Source organism: Helicoverpa zea, chromosome 16 (genome assembly GCF_022581195.2).
Source record: "Helicoverpa zea isolate HzStark_Cry1AcR chromosome 16, ilHelZeax1.1, whole genome shotgun sequence".
Taxonomy (NCBI): domain Eukaryota; kingdom Metazoa; phylum Arthropoda; class Insecta; order Lepidoptera; family Noctuidae; genus Helicoverpa; species Helicoverpa zea.
In genome coordinates, this window is record NC_061467.1 from 2,828,252 (window position 1) to 2,852,142 (window position 23,891).

A 23,891-nucleotide genomic window follows, 5' to 3' on the forward strand; every position below is an offset into this window, starting at 1 on the left:
TTATAGGACTAAACTCAACTCAATTTATTACTTAGAAGTTTATTTGCAAGAAATATAGTTTCCTACTGAGATTTCTTAAGTATTGAAGTGTTAATCAGATCTAAATAAAAGCTAGTATGCCGCTTTTGTTCATAATGCGACGGAATTGAATCAACTTGAGTATTAAGTTGTGTTAACACATTAATGTGATTAAAATTCTCAGTATCATTGCATCCATCAATATCATACATAATGTACGAAGTAAGTTAACTTTGTCGGGCGAGCTAGTTCCGTTCCGCGTGAGCAATTTCCTTTGACTTGTTATCGCACGACGTTCGCCCAGTGTGGTTTTTAAGCGGGCGGAGGCTGAACGTGTGTCCTTCCATTGCCATTATCGCTGTCACAAAAAAGTAATAAAATAATTCGCGCCGCTTTCATTTAAATTTAGAATTGTGATTTCAATTTTGTCATGTAGCGTGTTTTGTTTGTTTTAGAAAAATATTTACTTATTTTGAAATAAATTATGCGCGCCATTTAAAAAGTTTGTGTTTTTAGAAAAATACGTAATTAAATAGTGGTGCCGAACATTTTGGAATGAAAACATGTCTACGTTGCTGAAGAACGTTACCAATTGCATTTGGCATGCTTTCGACTCTTTGCAAAATAAAGATTTGGTGCACAAGTCCAAGTTAAAGGTAAGAAATATAATTAGGTACTTACCACAGTATATTTTTGTTTCAGGTTTTTCTATTTTTTAATTAATTTAATACCTAGAATATATATTTTGTTATTAATAAACTAGAAAAAATACTAACTCAATCTTAATAATGTTGCCCAAAAGTGCCCACTAACTTTCATAAAAAATCTTATTTAAAAAAATGGTTTCATTCACAAAACTCCAAATACCAAAAACTACACAAGGTAGGTAAAACAAGGAAAATAATATTTTACCTCTATGTAAGTACTAAAGCATTATTTACACGTTAACATTGGTAGACATGAAAATATTGAAATACGCTATTTATACAATAAACTTCCAAGAAAATCATTTATTTACGCAAAGTTCATTGTTATTACATACAACTGATGATTCATAACTTTAGCTCTAGTATTACGAGGAGTTTACGACATAACTCGCATAGCAATTATTATTTTACTATTGACATAAAATCATAGTAATTAATCTCTCTCGGGAAACGCTGCAGAGAAGACTTGGTCCCGAGAGACTTGAATAGCTGCCTCGCAATCAGAAAACGTCTCAAAAATGTCTTAGAATACAATACCCTTATTCTGCTGAAAGCAAACAAGCGAGTTATTACTTACCTTTACTAACAATTTGCGCCATAGGTATGGATAAAAATAGCGTTATTTTGATGCATAAGTATCTAGGTTATATTGCTGAAGTTTCATCAGAACCACTTTCAGTATAGTTTGGATTGTAGACCAAAGTGAATCAGTTTTATTCAGATGCAGGAACTAGTTCATTCAAGACGCAGCTAATACCGCAGGTGGAAACTTGTGTTCCTATAAGCCAAGAAAACTATAATTTGCCACCATGCTCTTTTCCTATTCCATATAGTGTTGAAGACAGAGATGACTCTACTAATATCTTTGGTCTCTTCCATAACTATTCAAGGATGATTGCATGGTGCACCATATAACCAGGAACGCAAAAGAATTGTGAACTATGTTAACACAATGCATTCATAAGAAGAAAAAATTATTGTATTTATGAACCCTATCAGCTGATTGACACGCTTCTGTTATCAATAATTCGACTGTTAAAATATTTGTAGATAAACACGTAATTGGTTTATCACATTTAAGAACACAAGTAAATAAAAATAACATTTATTTATAGATATTTAGTAATCTGTTGTCTATTTGTTTACGAGATTCTTTTACTTTAACTCAAGAAAAGTTATGGTGCTTCCATATCTAATTAAGATACTATGCTACATGTTGCAACCACCTCCAAAAGTGGTGCTGCTTTGAAATAAACCAAGCTTCTAAAACATCTTTAATCTTTGACTAATGACCATGCATGCTTGCTATTAGATAATAAAATTAATAGGCAAGTCTTTTACCGTCTTTTAGCACACACATTACTCACATCTAATCGTATTGTCTACGTAAACTTTATTGTTATTATAGGTAGGTACCGTAGAAAAATTTCAACATTCTATAAATTTAATTCTAGACATGTCCCAAAATTGCTAGGGTATAGGTAGGTTACGCAAATACGGACACACATTATACGACACATTAGCGCGTGTGTTAATTTATTTACTTAGAAGGTTAACGCGCCTAGAACGGGTCAATGACCTTACATAGCTTAGGATGACACTTCGTTGCCTATCTAAGCTATAAGCCTACCTATTAAATACCCCTGAATTAATATTAAACTATACTTCCTATAAGTATTGTTAAATAAGTATATGTATGATGATAAGTCTAAAATCTTTCGTTTCTTATTAGTTACGTGTTTTTTTTTAATCTAGAACAAAACAGATAATCCTATCGGTCATTAAAAATCAATTTTACTATCGTTACGTTATCACCTATTCATAAATTCCACATTAAGATTTAACACATTTTAAAGAATCCATTTATACACACAATACTTTAACACAAACATAAACATTTATTTTGAACGTCCATACAAAATATGCAAACGTACCTATGTATTTGCATTATTACACCGAAGTATGCGATTGTCCCAGTTATTTGATGTGTCAGGTCAAGGGTACCACTAAGGCGACACCCCGTCGTCTTCTGAACATGAACATAGTACCTACTAAGTCTAGCTAGACCATTATTAAGATTACGTTAGTATTATTGAAGTCTACGACCTCGAATGCTACGATGATGTCACGCTTAGAAGTAATAAGGTTCTTTTGAATAATTTCAGCGTTATGATGAACGACCGGGTGTATTTCAGACAACATTTATTTGCATAGATAGATAAAGACAATAAAAATTGCCGTAACATTAATTTAAACGACCAAACGCTCTTTCAGACGGCGTATTACTTAGGTACATAGGAAACACTTCAAAGAATTAATAAGTCCGCAAAACCCAGGCACTTAGGTACCTCTCTCTAAGCATTTGCGCATGTAACCACAAGACCAGTTACTTAAATAGTCATAATTTAGCAACAGACTTTCAAAGTAAACACAACTTCTTTACTTTTCCTAGGCATAAAGCTAAAACCTTAGTTAGTAATTCACTTCGTAGACATCAAGGGAACGAAACAAGTAATGAATACAAATCACATTATCTATGAATCATTTCCTTTTAAAGGTGATAGTGAATGATCATTCTAGGACAAATTGACAAATGCTTGTACGAGTACGAATATTTAAAGGCTTTATTGCCTCAGCCAATAATAAAATTCTAATTTGAAAGCTTTGTTAGAAACTAAACTTAATAAGGTCCTGATCTACGCCTACAATTTATTTGGATTAATTGAGTGGGCGATATTGAAAGTGGCCAATTTGTCATGGTCACAAAAAAATATGTACGTAAACGTAGATATGTTATTTTTTGTCCAGTTTAATTTCTACTCACTTCTAATACTTAGTACCTTCCGTATGAGGCGTATGTTATCTCCTGATACCAAAAGACAATTATTGTCTTTTTGAGCAACAAATATTTTATTGATAAAATAATGAGATTATGATAGTACATAAGTAATAGACCGTTTATTGTTCGTAGGTACCTAAATGTCGTAGTATTTCCTCTATTTTCTATTTATAATCGTACTATCATAGTAATTATGTCCACCAAACCAGAATTACTTTGTCAAATGCATAATATGAAAAGAAAATATATCATCCAGTCTAGCAAGTAAAACACAAAATAGTATTTTTGTAGGTACACATAATGAAGCTAGGAAAATTTTCGTCGACGATTCAAGGCCGAGGCTAAGTCAATAAAGGCTATAAAAACTTATCCAAGGGTCGAAGCCTGTGGATGAAAATATCCCGACTGAAATATCAGCCCTCTAACAACAACCAAATATAATAAAGGTCATTGAAGAATTATTTAAAAGTAGACGACATGCATTGTTGGGCTAATTTGGTTAGGTATACTTGCTTTGGTATGACCCTTAAATTCGCGCTGTTGACCTTTGGGGCAGTTCAAGACTCGTCTAGACTAGACAACGCTGAAGGCACAGGCGTGTTTGCTAAGTTCAAAAAAGAAAGTGGAATAAATTTCAGAGAGGTTTTCTTCTTCCTAACTCAGACATAGCTAGATGTTACTTTTACATATATAACCTATTTCAATATTACTTTAATTAAAATACGTACGCTTCATGTAATTAATAGGTCTTTGTGAAATTTAAAAGACAACCTTCAAAAAAATATAAGTAGAGCAAGCTCGCGGAAATTGCCCAAAAAAACGTGTTCATTAAAAGTTCACACAGTTCTCTCAACACCTATTTAATTAGCCTTCCGTTAAATGCTTGACACGACTGTATAATCTTTTTGTCATTCCGTAACCGATTCCAGGACACACAAAAAGATATAATTACAATCATTATAATAAAAGGTGGCTTTCTTCACCAGTAAGCATTTTTGACACTTTCGAGAATGCGCGAATTATGTCAAAAGTCATTAAGTTGATATTTCTTGTAAGGTAGAATGATTGCTAAGTAATGGTGCCTGTCTACGTTTTTTTACTTGAAATATATAAATTATAGGAAAAATATACATTTGGATAATCCAATTTTGCGCGGCGACATAAGATGTCACTAATTTGGAGACTCCAAACTAAATTTTATTTTTGTCAATGTCTACAAAAAATAACAAATTATCCTGTCTTTTTTTAATATTTTTTATTCACGCTAAATATTTTTCCAAACAATTTGTTTTCAATAGCATAACGAAGTAGGGATCGCTCAAATATTCTTTTTAAATTGGGTTCTTTTTCGGATGCCTAACACAACGGAAGGTTGCCAAAAATTCCACATAAAGGGAATACAACCGGAATCTTGGTTTACGGCGCAGTACGATGGGCGAATTCTGCCAGATAAAAACGAGCTAAAAATGGCAGACCCAATGCCAAGTAGGACACCGTCGCAGCAGAAAACTTGCCTCTTAATTGTATAAAAGCTCCCCCGAAGCTCGTAAACTTTACTTCCTCATGAGAATAAAATTAAATTAGGTAGCGGAGTTTTGCGATCGTATACTCCATATCGGTTTTTATAAGTTTATGTTGCGGTGAGCAATTACTACTTACTTAGATATGTATCACAAGTAAATATCATAGGTATTATTAGAACTAATGTTCCTCGTTATTAACATCTATAGGTTTTTTGCTCTGATAGATAAATATGACCCATATGCATTTTTATCTGATATTTTTCCTTTTTTTACAAAACAAGTTTTTTCCTTAAAAATTAATGCTCTTCAAATAAAATCTTTATTGTCCGCGAATAGTAATTTGATTACAAAAGAGTGTCAATTGCTAATAAATGTCGCAAGGCGCACATTCATGTTCACGCGTTCGTTTAAGGTAAGGGCGACATTCCCATTTAGCGACGACACAGAATAAATAGTAGGGTTGTCAGATCTTTCATAATAAAATATAATCAATAAATAATCTTGCTCTACTTACTATATTTCGAAAGCTATCTGTCGTAACTTTAATAATCAATCTAGAAGTTATAATCTACGCTGAGTCTATAACGAAAAGTTTAATTACGTACATACCTAGATATCGAATTCGTTCTTCGCATAGAAGCAAAAATAGCCACTAATGATGCTCATTTTCAATGCCAGCATAAAGACGTGCCAATCGATATACAATAGCAAAGTCTCCTCTACCTCTAGTTCAAATGAAAAGGCCAGCCCTAGATAATCTAAGTCGTGTATGATTCATGATATCGGAAATTTAGATATCCATTGCAAACAAAAATCAATATTATCACAACAAATACCTAGTTCTCTAATTTGAATGAATTAGAACTAGGTATTTTAACTTACATATTTCTGGGCAAGATATAGTTTTAATTATCTTGTGCATGCATATGTAGGTATTCACTCAGTTTTATTTAATACAATTCATTGGGTTTTTCCTGGATCTCTTGCGGTTTGAGTATCATTCATTAAGTACTTATATACGTAAAAGTGGGAAAGTCAAGGAAAACCATAAATAAAAACATTACTGAAAGTGACCATTCAAAATCATTACACACCTTAGTGTCTACATAATGTTATGAACGGTAATTTCAGAGTAGGTTAACTTAAATTGATTTTTCATTCGGCTTTCCGTGTGGTCCTCAGTATTTACTCTTTTATAATTAACAATGATAATGAAATACAAAATTAATATATCGAGATCAAAATATAAAAAAATAATTGCTGATAATTACAAGTTATGAAAGTGAGTTGGAAATTAAATATTTTTGAGTCGCAATTTATGAGACAGCCCTGACATTACTGCCTACTGAAAATGTCAAGCGTGGACGCCTACTTTCACGCGAAAATTGACATTTAAAGCGAACCTACTTATATGACACGAAATCTATTGATGTTTGGAAAAATCGATTTTAAGACATACAAACATACGTATGACAAAAATATAGGTACCTAATACATTGGCTATACGTATTAGGTACCTATATTTTTGTCTAATTGCTGGGAATGTAAGGCAATGTAACCACTGGCTAGTTTTATTGGACATTAATTATGGCTACATATTGTAGTTATGGGTATCCTATGCCACATATGCTATTAACCACTTAATAGCATCCGCGCTGTTAACGATACATTAATGCATTTAATTAATTAATTATTTTTAAGTAAATGCATAGTATACGTATAGTACTAAGTATCTGTTCATCTATCTAGATAAATATAGTATAACCTAATGAATGACACTACAAGACGTTTGAATGTTTATGGAGTTTAGCCTTAAGAGGACGAATTGGAATTTTTGGCGCCAAGGATCTCAATTTTTCTCAGTAAATACAAAACGGATCAAAATACAACTTTGTTACCTGAAAGTTCATGATATAAACCTTATTTTGTTAGACGTAGAAACATGATTAGGTAACTTTTATAACAGAGAAAAATATATCAAACATACCTCTTTTTAAAAAGAGATTCACATATTATGGGCAAACGGGACCGATTTAAGCCTCTTAACTTTTTTAGTAGTTGAGTATATACATACTCTTTAAAATTGTAGAAGGAATTTTTATCAAATTATCATTTCTAAATAATAAAATTACAAAACCATTTTGTCGCTTACGACTTTTAGTTATAAGCTAGCGCGCGTATTGTTATCCTCGCCCCGCTCAGACGCTCCGACCCCTTTTGGCGCCTTAGATGCGCGTGCCGGTTATGGAATTATTGTTGACCAATTCGTCGCCTTAAATATCTTAACAACTTCAATAATTACACGGCACACTATTATCAACTTTAGCGATACTTACGCATTTTTTCAGTAACCTTGTAGGGTTTTTAAATATTCCCAAGGGGATACGTTCAGGGAAAGTCGCTCAATAGACTGCCGACAAATTACCATTGACCCTTTATTTATTTATTTATTAAAGGGTTCACCAACAGCTTGATGGCTATCAGTAGGACTTATCTAATGGAACGTTTTAACATAACTTTATCTTAAGCCATTAAGCTATGCCACTGCTGTATTATAATATTACTAGCTTCTGCCAGCGGTTTCACCCGCATCCTGTGGGAACTACTTCCCGTACCGGAATAAAAAGTAGCCTATAGCCTTCCTCGATAAATGGGCTATCTAACACTGAAAGAAATTTTCAAATCGGACCAGTAGTTCCTGAGATTAGCGCGTTCAAATAAACAAACAAACTCTTCAGCTTTATAATATTAGTATAGATACCATTTAAAATACATATGTACATTAACAACTCAAGTAGCTTACCTAGAGTCCACACAATATTTATATTTTTAAAGTCAAATTGCATTCCGGAATTGTGATTATGGCGACTGACTCAACGTTTCAAGTAATTGCATATTTTGTATCTCTAGAAACTAATGATCATTTCAATCATTTACATAGTTTTCAGTCAACTTATACATAAAAATATCTATATTGTCTTCCAGACTAAAATTCAGCAACCTAGAAAAAAATTAAAATTAACTCGAACAAAGTTTGAGAAAAGATTCATGAGACTTTGGATAATATTTTAATTATTTTGGGTCAAAGCTTTATGGTCGCGCAAAACTAAAATAGGGTAAATACGCCAAATGTCGGCCTCCCCCCAAACTTCGGCCGTCTGTACATTTTCAGCTTGCATTCATTCAAAAGGTAATTAAGTGTTAGTTTTGCTCCTCGAATTGCAACCTTGGTTTATACTCTATACGTACAAATCGTTACTATCCGATTCTGTCACTTACTCTTCTCATACTGAGCGTCAGTAGCGATTGCGCCGTTGAAACATCAAATTCGCACGTAAAGTAGCTTACTCGAAGTGAATACTCACATTTTGGGGATTGATATTAGAACGATAAAACATTTATTTATTTTTGTTTTAAGCTTGATTGTCACTAATGGGCTATTTTTACTATATTTTAAGATAGTTTTTTCAGCGTTTTGCGTATATTTTTCAAGGAAAAATAGGAGGCCGCCATTAGGACAACAGTTTTGACTTAAAACCGGAGTCTCGGCCGTGGCCGACTTAAAGCAAATGCAGTCTATTTTATAAATTCCTATTGTACTAATTCCGTTGTCTAACAAGAGAATTTGCAAAGCTTATAGGCAAATAGATCTATTTTACGTTTAATAGCCAAATAACGGCCGGGGTGATATTAGTTGAATCTCGAGAAATAAGGTACAAGAAATAGGGGCCGACATTAGAATCGTAAATAATCGTAATGTCGACCAGCCTCGAACTCAAGCGCCACTATACAGGCTGATGAAAAAATACTTTTATATTTTTTCATTTTCTCAAAATGAAATAATTTATTTATTATAATTCATTATATCGTATAGGAGTTAAGTTTAAATGTAGGAGTTGACAGTATTGTAGGCATGTTTATGGTAGCTTTATAGTTTGATACTTGCTATCTATTAAACCGTTCTTATTAGCTTAAAAAATATAAATGGTTGGTCGTGAAAAAATATTTTACTATAAATTAAACAAATACAATTACAAATGTATACTTAGTATTATATTATAATTCTGCTAAAATAAATCATGTTAATAATATTTGTCACTGCCTTAATTTAAAACAGCCTATACCTGGCCGACATTTGGAAAAAACGCAACCAACCTTGGGCCGTGAATGGCCGACTTTAGGGTTTTTCTGTTCTCGACGCATCTAAGCCTTATTACTTTTTTCTTTTCGTAGAAATATCAATCTTATGCCTATAAACATGACATAGATTAATCAAACTATCCAAAACCGCATCAGAAACTATCTTTCGTTGGAAACTGACGGTGCTATAGCGAACCGCAATCAGAAAATCGCTAAGGGGGCCGACATTTGGCGTATTTACCCTACCTAAGTGGTGATTTACGTCGGTCGGCTAAGCCTTCAATAACAGCAAAAAGTCTTGCTGAAAAGAAGTTGCTGTACAATTGGTTTTAATATTACAATTTAAATAATAAAACTGAAGGTCACATCCGGGTGACCATATTAGACCCTAAAGAGAACAGCTGGCCTTATTAGTCAGTTTGACCGTGACGTGACCCTACCTATGACCAACCTCTCGAGAGTAACTGTGACCAACTCTGATTAAACATAAAATTAACTCTTGTAAGTTTCACATACATTTTATGAGACATTTTTATTATCTCATCGATCTCACAAAGGGCGTGGAAACTTATGTCCCAAGATAGGTGCGTTCCTAGTAGTAGGTACTTAAAATACTTTGTTATGTTTGTTGACTTAAGCAAAAATTACTAATTGTCATTAGGTACGTAAGCTGAAGTAGTTATGTTCTTTACCAAACATTTAAGTAACAACGAAAACATTGATAAGTAGTTTAGTCTTCTGAGTACCTAATATAATATGTGGTTTAGAATCATATTTAGCTTCGCCCATACCTACTCACAAAATAACTTTTAATAAAAAGGAGGTGTTACCTTGGATATAACTTATAATCATTATGTATTAATAATGACATTATTATAAATTGGATTTGCTAACTGGTTTATTGTACATACATTTGTTTGTCTGCATCATTTTAACGACTGCAATACACTGCTAAAACTGCTGTAGGATCTATAACAGCAAGCTCTAATAGGCGAGAGAACCAGGAGTTACTACTACTAGTATTAAGTCTATCAGATTTAATCTCGATATCCCAGCACTGTGCAAAGCAATTGATTAGATAGTTATGCTAAACAGTGCACAGGCGTGTAGGAGTAAGGTCATTCTACTTCCATTACCATTACCAGCGCATAGTATTCGTGTAGTAATAACTATGATTCATGCTATTGCGAGACGCACCACTGTGATTACTCCCACAATCGTCAACTGTGCAATTGCCGGCAAACTCGATAGATCAATTAAAATTTTATCTATGGATCTTTGATTTACCACATACCAGTGGCGAGGCGTCCTTATAAGCCGATTCCCATCGGCTTCCCTTTCGAATTTCAAGAAAGAAGCATAGGTATAAGTTATAATATAGGTATAGGTATAATTAATATAATCATTTAAACCACACAATTTAAATATGTAGGTATAACAAAACGCCTACCACCGTAAAAAAAATTGTCTATAAATTACTTGAAACATTTTGCTCCTACTAAATAAGCCGCGGCTTCCTCCTCCATACAAAAATACGCTTGCGTGACGTCATCCACGCCGCGCCGCGCGATGTTCGCAAAATAAGGGCGAGCGGTAAGCCGGCTCACGGAGCGGCTTCCACCAATCAAAACTCGCGAGTGAACGAGAAAGAACGCGTCAAGAGTAGAGTAGCTATATCTGTCTACGCGCGAGTGACAGCGCTTTCTCAAATATGTAAACAAACAAATCAGACAAATTCACTCTCATTGTTCTTATTTTGTTTTAGATAATACCATTAACAATTTGTTCTTTGTATTACTTAATTGAATTTATTAGTGTGTGTATCATTTGGAAATAACATAGTTCGTGTGTGTGTTTTAGTTACATTATGTCAACATAGATGGCGTTGTGCATTTTTATGCAAATCCTGAATCGCGGTGTTAAGATTCTCCGCGATTTAATGACCCTAGTTTAGTTGGGAATTTATTTAATATTATGAATTCACCAAGTATATAATTTTGATTAAATAGTTGGCATTATCATTACTCCCTACTAATTCCCGCGATCGCACTGTGTGACCTGGTACTCAGTACAAGTACAGTACTACAGTGTGTGTACCTAGTGAAAATAGAGATATCTACGTTGAAATGATGTATTTTGATACGTAGACAGTTGGCATCAGGTTTCTTTTTAATGTACCTATAGCATTTATCGCATTAGATTGTTTTCCGATCCGACAGATTGTTTACTTTAGGAAGGAACTTATTTTTCAAGGTTAAGTTTTGAGAATAAAAACGTGTTATAAAACTCGGGCACGCCGCTCGGGTGAATTACCTACCAATATTACGTCTATATTAAACGTCCTGACGGATAAATACCTACGATAAATATCAATGGCTAACAGGCCGTTGTAAATTAAATACTTAAAATGTATTGTTTCTAGTGCCAAGTTTTCTCAGATTCTAGTACCTAGTTAATATACCTAACTAAAGATAATAAAGTTTTATAGATATTAATAATCTGCCGAATTCCTCGAGAAAACATGTTCAAACTATCAGTCTCTCAGTCAGTGCTAAAAGGTGGACTGAGAAATTACCTCCATTACCTCTCCCCCCCCATCCCTGAGTACTCCCCCCCCCCAGTTTTTTTTTTTGCTGCGGCTTCCCTATTTCATTAAACCACCCTTCGCCACTGCCACATACTTATGTTCTAGAAATACTTCTCATAGCATACCTACGTGTCTATGTCTTTTCATGTGCTTTATCGACATATAATATTCTCTTATTGAATGGAAATTCCTAGAGTTCCTTTACATCAAGAAGAGAGTGGTGGAGACTATTATTTTCATTGAAGCATATACATGCATTGTCTTGTTCTGCGTAAAAATACTGCAGAAACAATAAAACTTTACTTCAATAATTTTCAAATCAAAGGCTTCTAGCTAAAGATAAATTCTCAATGCTGCTTCAATCGAATATCACAATGTCCATATTTATTATTAAAATGGTGAATTATCCTTCACCAACGGACGATGAACAACAAAACATTGCATGAATCACTAAGTTATCGTCGGATATTGAACCCGCTCAGGGTAACCATGTGTTTACCAAACTTGTATAAACTTAATGTCGTAAGATTTTTCTCTGAATGTCGTTTTGTGGCTGTGTAAGTGCTTATGTCGAATAGGTTTTAAATATCTGAAGGATTTAGAATAACTTTAGCGGTAATGATTTAATTGAAATATTCAAGAGGGCTTTGTATAGGTACTCACAAAACACAAGATTCTCTCGCCGTCATCATTTTAGCCGATAGACGTCCACTGCTGGACAGAGGCTTTCCCCAAAGTTCGCCACTTTTCGCGGTTTTCTGCACAAGATGCATCTCTACATAATGAACTACTCATTAGTCGTTATCACACTAATTTCTTCATAAAACAAAAGAGAAATTCAATAGGTTAGCAATCTTTTCGTGTAACTAAAACATTGGTAACCCTCCACCCATGGGATACATCACAGTGCGTTTGAGTAATAAGCTTCTAAATAATCGCTTGAAGCGCTGACTACTCACTAGCCCACAGTTCTTCAATGTCAGTATTTCTTTACTTATTGCATCCATTATTTCGTTTTTGTCATTCGACGTAAGCGTCTGTTATTGCCAGATATAGAAGCTAGTCGGTTATTCATACTGTCTGTCACTGTTGGTAAGCACAATATGAAAAAATCAGGAATCATTTAGATTCGTACAATTATCGTATTACATAGTTTCAGGCTAAAAATAGTGCATGATGCATCTTTATTGCACAACGTTAACAAAAAAATTATACCTACCCAGGCAGGTATTATGTAAGCGTATAAATATAGTTATATGGTTCGTAAATACTGTATTTTACTCATCTATAGGTATTCAAAACCTATTCCAATAATGGATGTACTTATGTGGTAATACACACGTTATACTCGGATTAATAACTCATTGAAGTGTCGATTAAATCCTGCGGCTTGACAATCTACACTATGTAGGTATTAACATCCTGTTACCAAGTGCTTTGTAAAACTTATATTTATGTATACTGGGTACATTATAAAATGATAAAATGACGCATAGCATACGACCATTTCTTACGAGGTCAGAACATGTATCTTGTTACTAAAGTGTCAATCATGTAATGAGTTTGACAAACGAAGGATCGGTTACGCCCATTGTGGCATCATCATGTAACTACTTCATGTTGATACCAGAAACTGAAGCATTCGATGCAAATTTTCCTGTGTTAGAAGAGAGCAATACGAGCCCTAAATTCACTTGACTTTTTTATGATTTTTTTATTGCGTGTATGTATTTGATCGCAAAAATTTTGATCAGTTGAAAAAAAAAGTATTAACATACATAGTTACAAGTGAAGCTAATATAAGCGTGTTAAAAACAAAGAAAGAGACTCAGAAAAGAAAAAGTAATTGCAATTAAACCTACTAAACTTTCTGTAAACAAGCATTGATTGATGATGAAAGCCAAAACATGTGAGTTTGCGTTCAAGTTAGCTGATAGCGGTCTCTAACTGTGAGTCAGCGGTAGCAACTTGTGACTTCGTGATTTCATCTGTTTGCACAGCCTTAGGTTAGAATTACACTTATCAAATCTCACATTTTATAAGCATTTAGTCATTGGAATTGTCCACGACATATTTCTTGCCGACATTTTGGTCTAAAAGTCATTCGTATCCTACGATGAAATCTCCATGATTCCAGTGTTGATGAAATCATAAAGAAATCAAATGTCTATTGGACCATATTTGAAGTTACCCCCTTACTGTTTCATCATACTCGTATCTAATGTTTCTAGAGTTATACTTACACACACTAAATAATAAAGCTACTCTTATGTAGACCATGTTTGTTTTACTTTGTAAGGTAAATAAACAGAAATGCATACAAAGAGAGCACGTCTGTAACTGAAAGGAAAATTGAAAATACAACTGTATAACGTTTTAAATGGAATAAATGCTGAAGAGGTTGACACATGAATCTACTTTGCAAAATTATGTCTGAGTAAACTGATTTCAATCTCAAATGTATATTTTGTAGTCACATTTGAGTTAAGGTGTATTTTTTACCTCGAATCAGATAAACCCAAAAGAAATAATGTTTCCGAAAAAGGAAAACGATTAAAATAACACTATTTATTATTAAGTCACAATACTGAAGATTATTGACCCTATTAAATTTTCCAAAACAAAATTACTTTAAACCATTACCAAATTACCTAGGCGTGTAAATTACATACATACGAGTATACTATACCAATTAACTCCCACATACTCTTCTGGGAAAACATATTTACTATTACGCTTTATACTCACAACAACGATTTCCATTTCCAGGTGCTGACAGCTAATATAGGAACTCTTCTAGACCTGTATGGAGTAGAGAAGGGGCTGGACCACTTCAAGTCCTCACAGGAGCTGACCTTCGATGAATTCCGCTACTATCTGCAGCATGAGGTGTTTAGCTCGCTGCCGAAGACTACCACGCTGCCAATTGTTAGGGAATATGAGAAGAAGATTAGTGAGGTATGTTTTTGATATTACTACTAAAATCATCATTCCCCTGTCCTTACCCCGATTTATTATTCAGGGTCGGTACAGCATGTCATCTTCCATACCTTACTATCTGATGCCATGATGTTTCACTTAATTAAATACACTCCATCCATCGTTTCTCTGGTCGTCTTCTTCCTCTATATCCGTCCACGTTCAGTCCATTATGGATTTGATTTCTGACAAAAACACAATTTATTTCGACAAAAGTTTGATTATTATGTTAATATCCACGACAACATTCCCTAAACTCAATTCTCCAACTCGAATAAAATAGAGAAAAGCTGTATCCATTGACCAAAAGAAAATAATAAAAAGGAGAGACGCTAAAATTTCTGTAATAAATACGAAACTGTAGGTGTTCCAATAAAATAAATATATTAGATTTGCCTCGACTTCGTCGTGCGATAAAGTCGGGGGTGAGCGAAATTGTTCTCGAACATTCGAACTTAATAGACTACGGGCCGGGCGAATTTGCTTCGAAAGTATACGATTGCTACACATCAAATTGAATGTATATTCGGCTTTGCTTATTTTCTACAGCAATCGCTCATTATTTTTTTCTTGATGTTAAAAAACCTGTCTGGAGTTTTCAGAAGTGGCACCATGACGTACGAAGTTATTGATACTGCGAAAACAATGTCTAATATAAACAGATTATTTTATCTGCAGTACTCTTGATTGACCTTCATTAAGTGCCTACAATGAATTGATGCCTCCGTAGGAAACTAATGACCCATCTTACCCACCCTAGTTTGCGTGACTTTGCGTGCCTGCTTTCTTGACACACAGGCACAGTGACACAGGTCAATTTTATTAGGGGGATGTAACTATTAGAGTTAACATACTCAATCTCTTTTCAAAACTAAAAGATCATTAGGGTGCCTTAAGGCCTTAAGCTAAACCATTGTTTGCATTATTATGTGTTCTCCGTAAATTCAAAGCCAGTAAGATAAAAAAAAAACATGAATCACTATGAGACACAATTATTTCTTCTAAATGTTAGATGAGTACGGCCATACTGGGCTGATACGACACTTTTTTGCTATGCGGTCACGCATCTGATTGATATGAAACTTAAAACGGGCGGTGTATTCATTTGACAACTAGGTACAAAAAACTTGCATAGGAGAAGATTAGTAACCAAGAAAATATGTAGTCTGTCTTGATGACCTCAGACTGTCTCACAACTATTTAAATATGATAGACAAGTACACTACGCAATCAGTTATTTAACAATCTATTAGCTAATTGCCTGTCCAACAAAGCAATGTATTGTCCAATCTTTCAAGTTTTTCAATGGTGAACTTTATACCGGATTTCTACTTGGCTGAACGAATCCAATAAATAATTGAATGATACGGTTTCCAATTATTGTCAAGTGGAATTCAACGGAGCTTAAAAAAACCCGGTGTACTTAATTCAACTCGTACAAGTTTTTCTTGCGTTTTCTGACAATCCCTTTTTTGACTTTCCAAATCGCGAAATGTATACTTATTTCTTTTTATTTTTAGAACTGGAATTCTCACAAAGTAACTTTCAAACGTCTTGTTTGAAATTCCGCATTTCTCGGCAAAACAAACAGTCTTGTAAGCGCACAAGAGTCACTAGACTAGCATCTGTACAATGCAGTCGGCAAACATATTTCTCGAGTGTCTAGGTTCTCGGAACGGCTACCACGGTATTGATTTCCGCTAAACTTGTCTGGAGCGTGTTATACGCTGGTATGTTCCACTGTTTACTTAGAAAATACTTGCCCTTCCCTACACCTCCCCAATTTTGTCCACCCGGCCACAAAGCTAATAAGAATCTGTTTATCTCTGACCCGTGATGGACGTAATCGTATAATTCATAGAAATTGATCTTTATTTCGTAGGGGGTGGATTTTCCAGTAATGAGAAGTCGTGTTGGCGACACTTGGTTATTTGCTGAAAATCCAAGAAATAGGTACAGACCTAACTACCTAAAAAATAGTATAAATATAGCGCTCAGAATTGTTAGGAAGATACCGAACAGTAATAAATTGTCAACATGTATCCTACCTATCTAAATGAAATATGTGGGTATTCTTCAGCATTTCGGAATGTACAGAAACATAAGACTCTCATACGTTTGTACAAACAATAGGTACTTCTTTTAACAGGGCACAGGCAACTTGCCAAAACCAGCCATTGTCTTCACTTAATTCGAAATTACATATTGAATTAACTTGGCAACTTTGTCACCATGGTTCTTTGTACAGCTGTCTAAGTAGGTCGCGACGAGTCAGAGCCTATCATATGTAAAACGTTTGTAATTACATGCAACCCACTGACACAGGAGAATCGAACGTGCTGTATCTGTGTATAGAGTTATTTGAAAACTATTGAGAAATTGCACAGCATAAAATTGGGGCAATTACTGTGTTTCGGATGGCACGGTAAACTGTAGGTCCCGGCTGTCATTGAAAATCATTGGCAGTCGTTACGGGTAGTCAGAAGCCAGTGAGTCTGACACCAGTCTAACCAAGGGGTATCGAGTTGCCCGGGTAACTGGGTTGAGGAGGTCAGATAGGCAGTCGCTTCTTGTAAGGCACTGGTACTCAGCTGAATCCGGTTAGACTGGAAGCCGACCCCAACACAGTTGAGAAAAAAAGGCTCGGAGGATGATGATGACAATTGGGGGCAGCTGGTCAATGATGACTAATATCGACAGCAATGAACTAATAAGCCCCCAAATGTTAAAGAATAGGATCATAATCAAATCTAGACTATAAATTAACAGTTTTAAATAAGAAATAGTAAGAACTTTGCCCGAATGAAGTAGCTAGCAAGCTAGCTCGCATTTCTAATATGAGTTTCATCTATCATTGTTTTAGGTCATTAGTTTAAGCAATTAATGCGTAACCGTTCTCAAAGTCTAGACTCAGCGACATACTAATGACTTTGTTATTCCGTAATATGTACAGTTAAGTGGTCGACAATGATGTCACTTTTCAATTTAGCAGGTAACGTTATGTAAGGCTAAATATCAACAACTTAAAATAACAGGAAACCTATATTAATACTTCTAGTGTTATCAAAGTGCTTTTTTTGTTTGTCGATGATACTTATCTATGTTGATTAGAATTATAAGACTGTAGATTACATTATAACTGCAAGAATTTTAACCTGTCAGATTCTTGCTGAACTACAGTTGCAAATGTGTACCTACGAGAAGAAAACATGCTTCGCCGACCGTATGAAGGTTAATTAGGGAAACTAGATAGATTGATGCACCCCTTTGCTTATTTTTAGGGTTCCGTACCCTTAAGGGTAAAACGGGAACCTATAGTTTTCGCTCCTCTGTCCGTCCGTCCGTCCGTCTGTCTGTCACCAGGCTGTCTCTCATGAACCGTGATAGTTAGAAAGTTCAAATTTTCACAGATGTTGTATTTCTGTTGCCGCTATAACAACAAATACTGAAAACTGGAATAAAATAAATATTTTGGGGGGCTCCCATACAACAAACGTGATTTTTTTGCTCATTTTTGCTCTGGCACGGAACCCTTCGTGCGCGAGTCCGACTCGCACTTGGCCGGTTTTTTTGTTAATTCTGTTTTATTCCATTGTCTAGGTGTGCTGGCTAGTTTGCCGCAAGAGTCTACTTGGTCGAGATAAGAGCGTGTTCAGTGATGACTCCGTGTTCAAACTCTTCAGGATCTTCTGCTTGCTGGGAGACCTCGTGCAGGATGCTGATGACGCCAATCATTATGTCGTGAGTATCAACCATGACCATAAATAATATCGTCAAGAGTAGTAAATAGCTGATTATAATATAATCTTTATCGACCTCTCTTCTGTGCCCTCATCCCACAATTGTGACTCTAATTATATCTCTATCATCTGAACCTCTAAATCTAAAAAAAATGTGTTTTAACAACTTTTGTCAATGATACCTACACGAATAGGTACTTAGTACTGGAAACCTGATATACTGCTGTTTTTCTAACACATTTTAAAAATAGATTTATCTTATTGCAATACAAAATGGCCTTTGGATTTGTGAACTTTGCAAGTGGAGGTGACATAAAAATTTAATGAGTGTAATAAAATGTTAACACACAATTTTATTACTTTCCTGTAGAAAGCAAAGTCAAATTATTAACCCTTCAAGTACAAGTTATTTTTATTTGGTCTAGGCCACTTCCTATATTTCATTGAATTCAAAAGATTTACGCGTTACCAGTAAGTACTTATATTAGTTACTTTAATAGCTAATATACAAGTAAGAAATAAAAGCCATAGCAATCTGCTTACGCCACACATTTAAAACTTTTTTTAACAGCACATTTCATTTTAATTTCACCCATCATTTCATAAATGTGCTGACCACATGTTGCTTTACAATATGTTATCTCCGATGTTTAGCCCCGTTGTCATATTAACAAAAGAAACACGATAATGACTCCATAATATTAATAATTACGTAGTAACAAGCGACTCTCATTATCTATAATATATAAATGAATCGCAAAATGTGTTGGTAAGCGCATAACTCAACAACGCCTGGACCAATTTGGCTAATTCTTTTTTTGTTGTGTTTGTTATTGTCAGGAGAAGGTTCTTATGAAAAAAAAAATAGAGTAAAGTAGAGAAGTCAGTTGACGGGAGCGAAGCCGCGGGCAAAAGCTAGTAGTAAATAAATATGGGAATCATTACTATTTGTTTTGTAAATATGTATTTCTTAATTGTTGGTCACAATGTCAATATAATATTTACAGAAAGTCATTACTCATTATACATAGCTTGATCGCTACTGCTTAAACAATGTAACCGCTACCTTATGTTACGGTGTTACAAATAGGTCATTCACCATCCAACACATCTTGTGTTGTTCTCGTATTAATTACTCTCATTTGTACATCGAACAATGCCTTGCTTTTATCGTTCAATCGGCACCTATATTTTTCTTATTTTAATTCTAAGATTAAGAATTACGACACAACGCTATTGTTTTAGCCCGATTTTGTAATTTCCGATTTATCGGCCAACAAAAAAAGGCGGAAAATGTGTAAGTAATACAGTTTTGGCAGTGACCCTCGAACTAAGCTGTAACTGTCTGATCTTGGGAAGCATTAATTGTTACATGCTTAGAAACTTTAATGGCCTCGCGATCCATCAAATCTTACGAGTACATTAAAAACTAATTGGTCCATCAATTAACACCCACACTCCTGATAAAAATCCATATTAAAACTTATTCGTGTGTAGATGTAGATTTCAATTTCGCAATAAGTAGTTTCATAACACTTGTCATTTCAAAAATACTTGTGTAACTCCTTTCACTTTCACTCGTTTTCAGATTGTTTGTCAAGTCGATTTTGAAATCTTTGAAACGGACGCGAAAATTATCCGCGTGTAGGTATTGTAATTTCAAACGACGTTTACATAGTTATATTTACATCTCCAACTATTTACTTACTTTGTGTTTGAAAAAAAAACGCATAGATGCGTAATGTCTTCAAATTAAGAAAATTACTTCAATACTAAGGCAACCCATATCTCTCCCTTATCGCAGTTCTAGAATACATACGATATAGGCACGACTAGGGACTGTAACATCGATTTATGCAAACAATTTACCTTCATTCCATTTCTCTTCAACCAGGTGGTGCTCCAACCTTCAGAAGCTGGTCTAGTGGCCGAGCAACTAGTCCACTGCCTCGGGGTCCGCTGGGATACTGCTGACTGGGAAGCCCTGGGCTCCTCCATAGGCCACTTCAAGTGGGCCGCATTCCTCGCCGTGTTAGAAGCTAAATATTGCGGAGACCAGCAACTACATTCAGAGGCTCTAGTCGAAGCCGTCGATGAAATCTACGATGTCTTTATTGAAGATATTATTAAAAAGGTAAATTATGTCCTGAAAAAAATCAAACACCCATTTAATTGACTGTACTTATTCACCAGCGCTCACCAAAACCCGTGCCCAACGCTTTGACTATGGGCAAATCTCCCCAAATTGGGGGAGGCTACTTTCCAGCCGTGGTCGTCTTTTGGCTGCGACGACTTATGGCTTGACAGAAATGAAAAAAATAATTTGTAGGAGTGACCCTTAACCTAATTTCCCAGGGTTATCTCTTCAAGCGAGGCTACCTCCTACCAACCATGCGGGAGTACTGGTGTGTGCTACAGCCATGTGCCCTCACCTACTACAAGAGCTCGTCGCAGAAGGAACAATGCGGTCGTGTCGTCATTGACGAGTACTGCTCCGTGGAGGCAGCTGCGGGGGAAGGCAAGATTCAGCGGTTCCAGCTCATCACGCCTGATAGAACTTTCGAGTTCGGCACTCAGGATCACAAGTATGTTCTCATATCATTTTCTATCTCTATCTAAGATGTTGAGATTTTTGGCTTGTCTCTCTAGTAAGAACGGTGACGTACTACGAGGTTCCATTTTGTTCTTCTTCTTGTTGCTTAAGCCCAGATTCGCATGAATTTATTCTATGTCTTATGGATTTGGGTTCTCTACACCCATGAAAAGAAATGAACGAACCTTGTCCAGGGTCCACATATTTTTTATTTACGAGATTTGGGCACATTATATCATGTTTTATCTGCAATTAATTTCCTCAGGAGTCGTCTACAATGGATATCAGCATTACGTCAGGCAGCAGCCGTATCAGGCGGTGTAGAAGGCTACCAGCGTCGCGCTCGAGCCATCAGACGCGGCGCCGGAGCACGACGCGAGAGGGAAGTTCGCGAGACCAGGGCACGACTGCAGCATGAGGTCAAAGCGAGGCTCGCTGCAGAAGCACAAGCACAGGTACTTGGTTTCTTATTGTACTAGCTGTTTCCTTTCACCCACGGCCGATGAAACAACCTTTTGCACCCAGATACAAAGTATCTAATAGCTTTCCTATCGATCTCTTAAAGAATTTTCCAAATCTGACCCGTGTTTTTTTAAACTTCAGGAATTGGTGGAATTAGCGCAACAAGATAACAAAAAACTAGAAGAATTGAAACACGCACAAGTTGAACTAGAGAAACTATTACAAGAGGAAACACAAGCTAAGAGGGATGAAGAAATTGTTAGAGCATTACAAGCTAGGTAAATTGCCAAACAAATTTTATAAAATACCCACTATTATGGGATATATAATATTATCAGTAGAGATATTTTTTTTTAATGTTTGTTAATTGTACGAATCACATTTTAGGGTGTTAGCCGAAGAATGGGAGAGGCGAGAAGAATTGGAAAGACTTCAGGAAGAGCAGAACAAAATGCTTGAGGAGGAGAGATTAAAACGACAACAATTTGAAATGTTGCAGGCTCAAAAAGAAACACAGTATAAAGGTACATAATAGTCAAGCACTCCTCCTTTTCTTCTCTTGACATCATATATGACTTGTATTAATATACAAATGAAAGAATTTCTTAAGATATCACTGTTCATCTGTCTTAAGTCTGAACTGAAAATTAAATAACTGTTCTTCAAAAGTCCTGAGTTGTAATAAAAATCACTATTTAAAATTCCAGAAGCAGAAAAACGTCTAAAAGAACTAGAAGAAGAGAAACAACGGCTGGACGCTGAACTCAAAGCAGCTCAAGATAAAATCTCCAAGACTGAACTCACAGCTAATGCGTTGCAAGTACAACTAAGAGTAAGTTACCAGATACCCTGATTTTTATGTAGAGATAGTCGGTACCGTGGAGATGGTTATGTAAAGTTACAATTTACGACAGTACAAAGAGTGCAAGCATTTGGACAGATTATCTGTTCCTCTACTCTCATAGCCCGAAGGGTCGGCAATCTGACATAGGTAGAGAGAGATCATCCGCAAGACCGACATTTGTGTGCTTTATGTGCTCGATAACTTTTACTAGTGCTGCATACCTTTTTTGAAGTATTTACTTTATTCAGGATCTGAACCCAGTACTCCGCAACGGCGAACGAGCACGACGGGCGCTATCCTTCATCCCAACCACCAAGAGTTCTTCCGACACCCTCATCGACGTACGAGCCATACGGCATCTGAAGATCCTCGATGATGAAGAGAAATTATGATCTGATAAGGGGTCTACCAAATAAAATTGTGCAGCATGACCTTCAATATTTATCATATCCTCATAGAACATAATATCTAAACTGCTTGGGAATCTGAAAATCAATATTTGTACCGATTTTTGTATGTTATAATTAAAATGTTAGCTTAGTAGAGTAATTGAGAAGGTTTTATCAAATAGACATGTTGTGATTCTTACGCTGTTCTAAATTCTAAATTCTGTACTCGATATGTGCTCTTAGAACTTATAGAGTTATGAATGTATTAGTAGCATAAATAGATACACGTACTTCCGAATGTAAAAAAAACAATACCTAGTTTAAAATTCTATTAGGATTTTACGCTTACTTTTAGTAGGTATGTATGTCCTCTTCCATGTATTTTTAGGCTATCCGTAGATATTTTATACCTTAAAAGTTATACTTTTTTCATGGGACTTCAAGTTGTCCCATCTAGAACTTTCTTCTATACAACAGATAGAGACAAGTCTCTGATTTTTCTGTGTAACAAGTTCCCTGTATGGTTACATTGACTACGACTGCAATTTCGAACATGGCAATTAGGCTCTAATTACAGCAGAATGTTTTATTTAAGTAAATAAAATTCATGTCTTGCTTATCAAGAGATCGTTTTATTTCCACAATAAATAAATAACATATAACAATAACATAAAAATAAACAATAAGTATAAGTTCGCCTACGTGACGACGTATGACATTAAAATTAAAACTACAAACTATTTCTTCTTTCCTTTCAACAACTCCGTTGGTGGTGCTGCAGCTTGCATCTTCTTCATTAATTTTCTTAACTGGAAGAAAGGATTGGGATTCAGGATCAGGGAATAAAGGATTTGGAAGTTTACGGAACCCTCGTCAATAATATTTATACTCTCATAGTAGAATTCACACGAAAGAACCACCGGTGTTGATATTAATATGATAGGACCAAATTATTTCTTAATATTTGATTTGCGCACTTAAATAGATGAAGACGTGAATAATAAATGAGTAGATTTGGGGCAAAGGAGTTTGGAAGGTCGAGGATATACTTAATATATTTTTTAAGCTTT

At 35.2% G+C, this 23,891-nt stretch overlaps 1 protein-coding gene across 1 annotated transcript; it reads left to right on the forward strand.

The window, feature by feature from the left end:
- Positions 1 to 326: 326 nt before the first annotated feature.
- On the forward strand, positions 327 to 23,444 carry LOC124637739 (differentially expressed in FDCP 6-like). Its single transcript, XM_047174376.1, has 10 exons — positions 327 to 674; positions 14,584 to 14,772; positions 18,394 to 18,534; positions 20,428 to 20,667; positions 20,889 to 21,118; positions 21,392 to 21,581; positions 21,730 to 21,866; positions 21,976 to 22,112; positions 22,296 to 22,420; positions 22,681 to 23,444. The coding sequence occupies exons 1-10, from the start codon at positions 582 to 584 to the stop codon at positions 22,822 to 22,824; spliced, it is 1,626 nt and encodes a 541-aa protein (XP_047030332.1). The 5' UTR covers positions 327 to 581; the 3' UTR covers positions 22,825 to 23,444.
- Positions 23,445 to 23,891: the final 447 nt, after the last annotated feature.

Coding starts and splice junctions, on each gene's coding strand:
- LOC124637739 (XM_047174376.1), top strand. CDS start 582: ATGTCTACGTTGCTGAAGAACGTTACCAATTGCATTTGGCATGCTTTC. Junction 18,535..20,427: donor ATGACGCCAATCATTATGTC/GTGAGTATCAAC, acceptor CTCTTCAACCAG/GTGGTGCTCCAACCTTCAGA. Junction 21,119..21,391: donor TTCGGCACTCAGGATCACAA/GTATGTTCTCAT, acceptor TAATTTCCTCAG/GAGTCGTCTACAATGGATAT.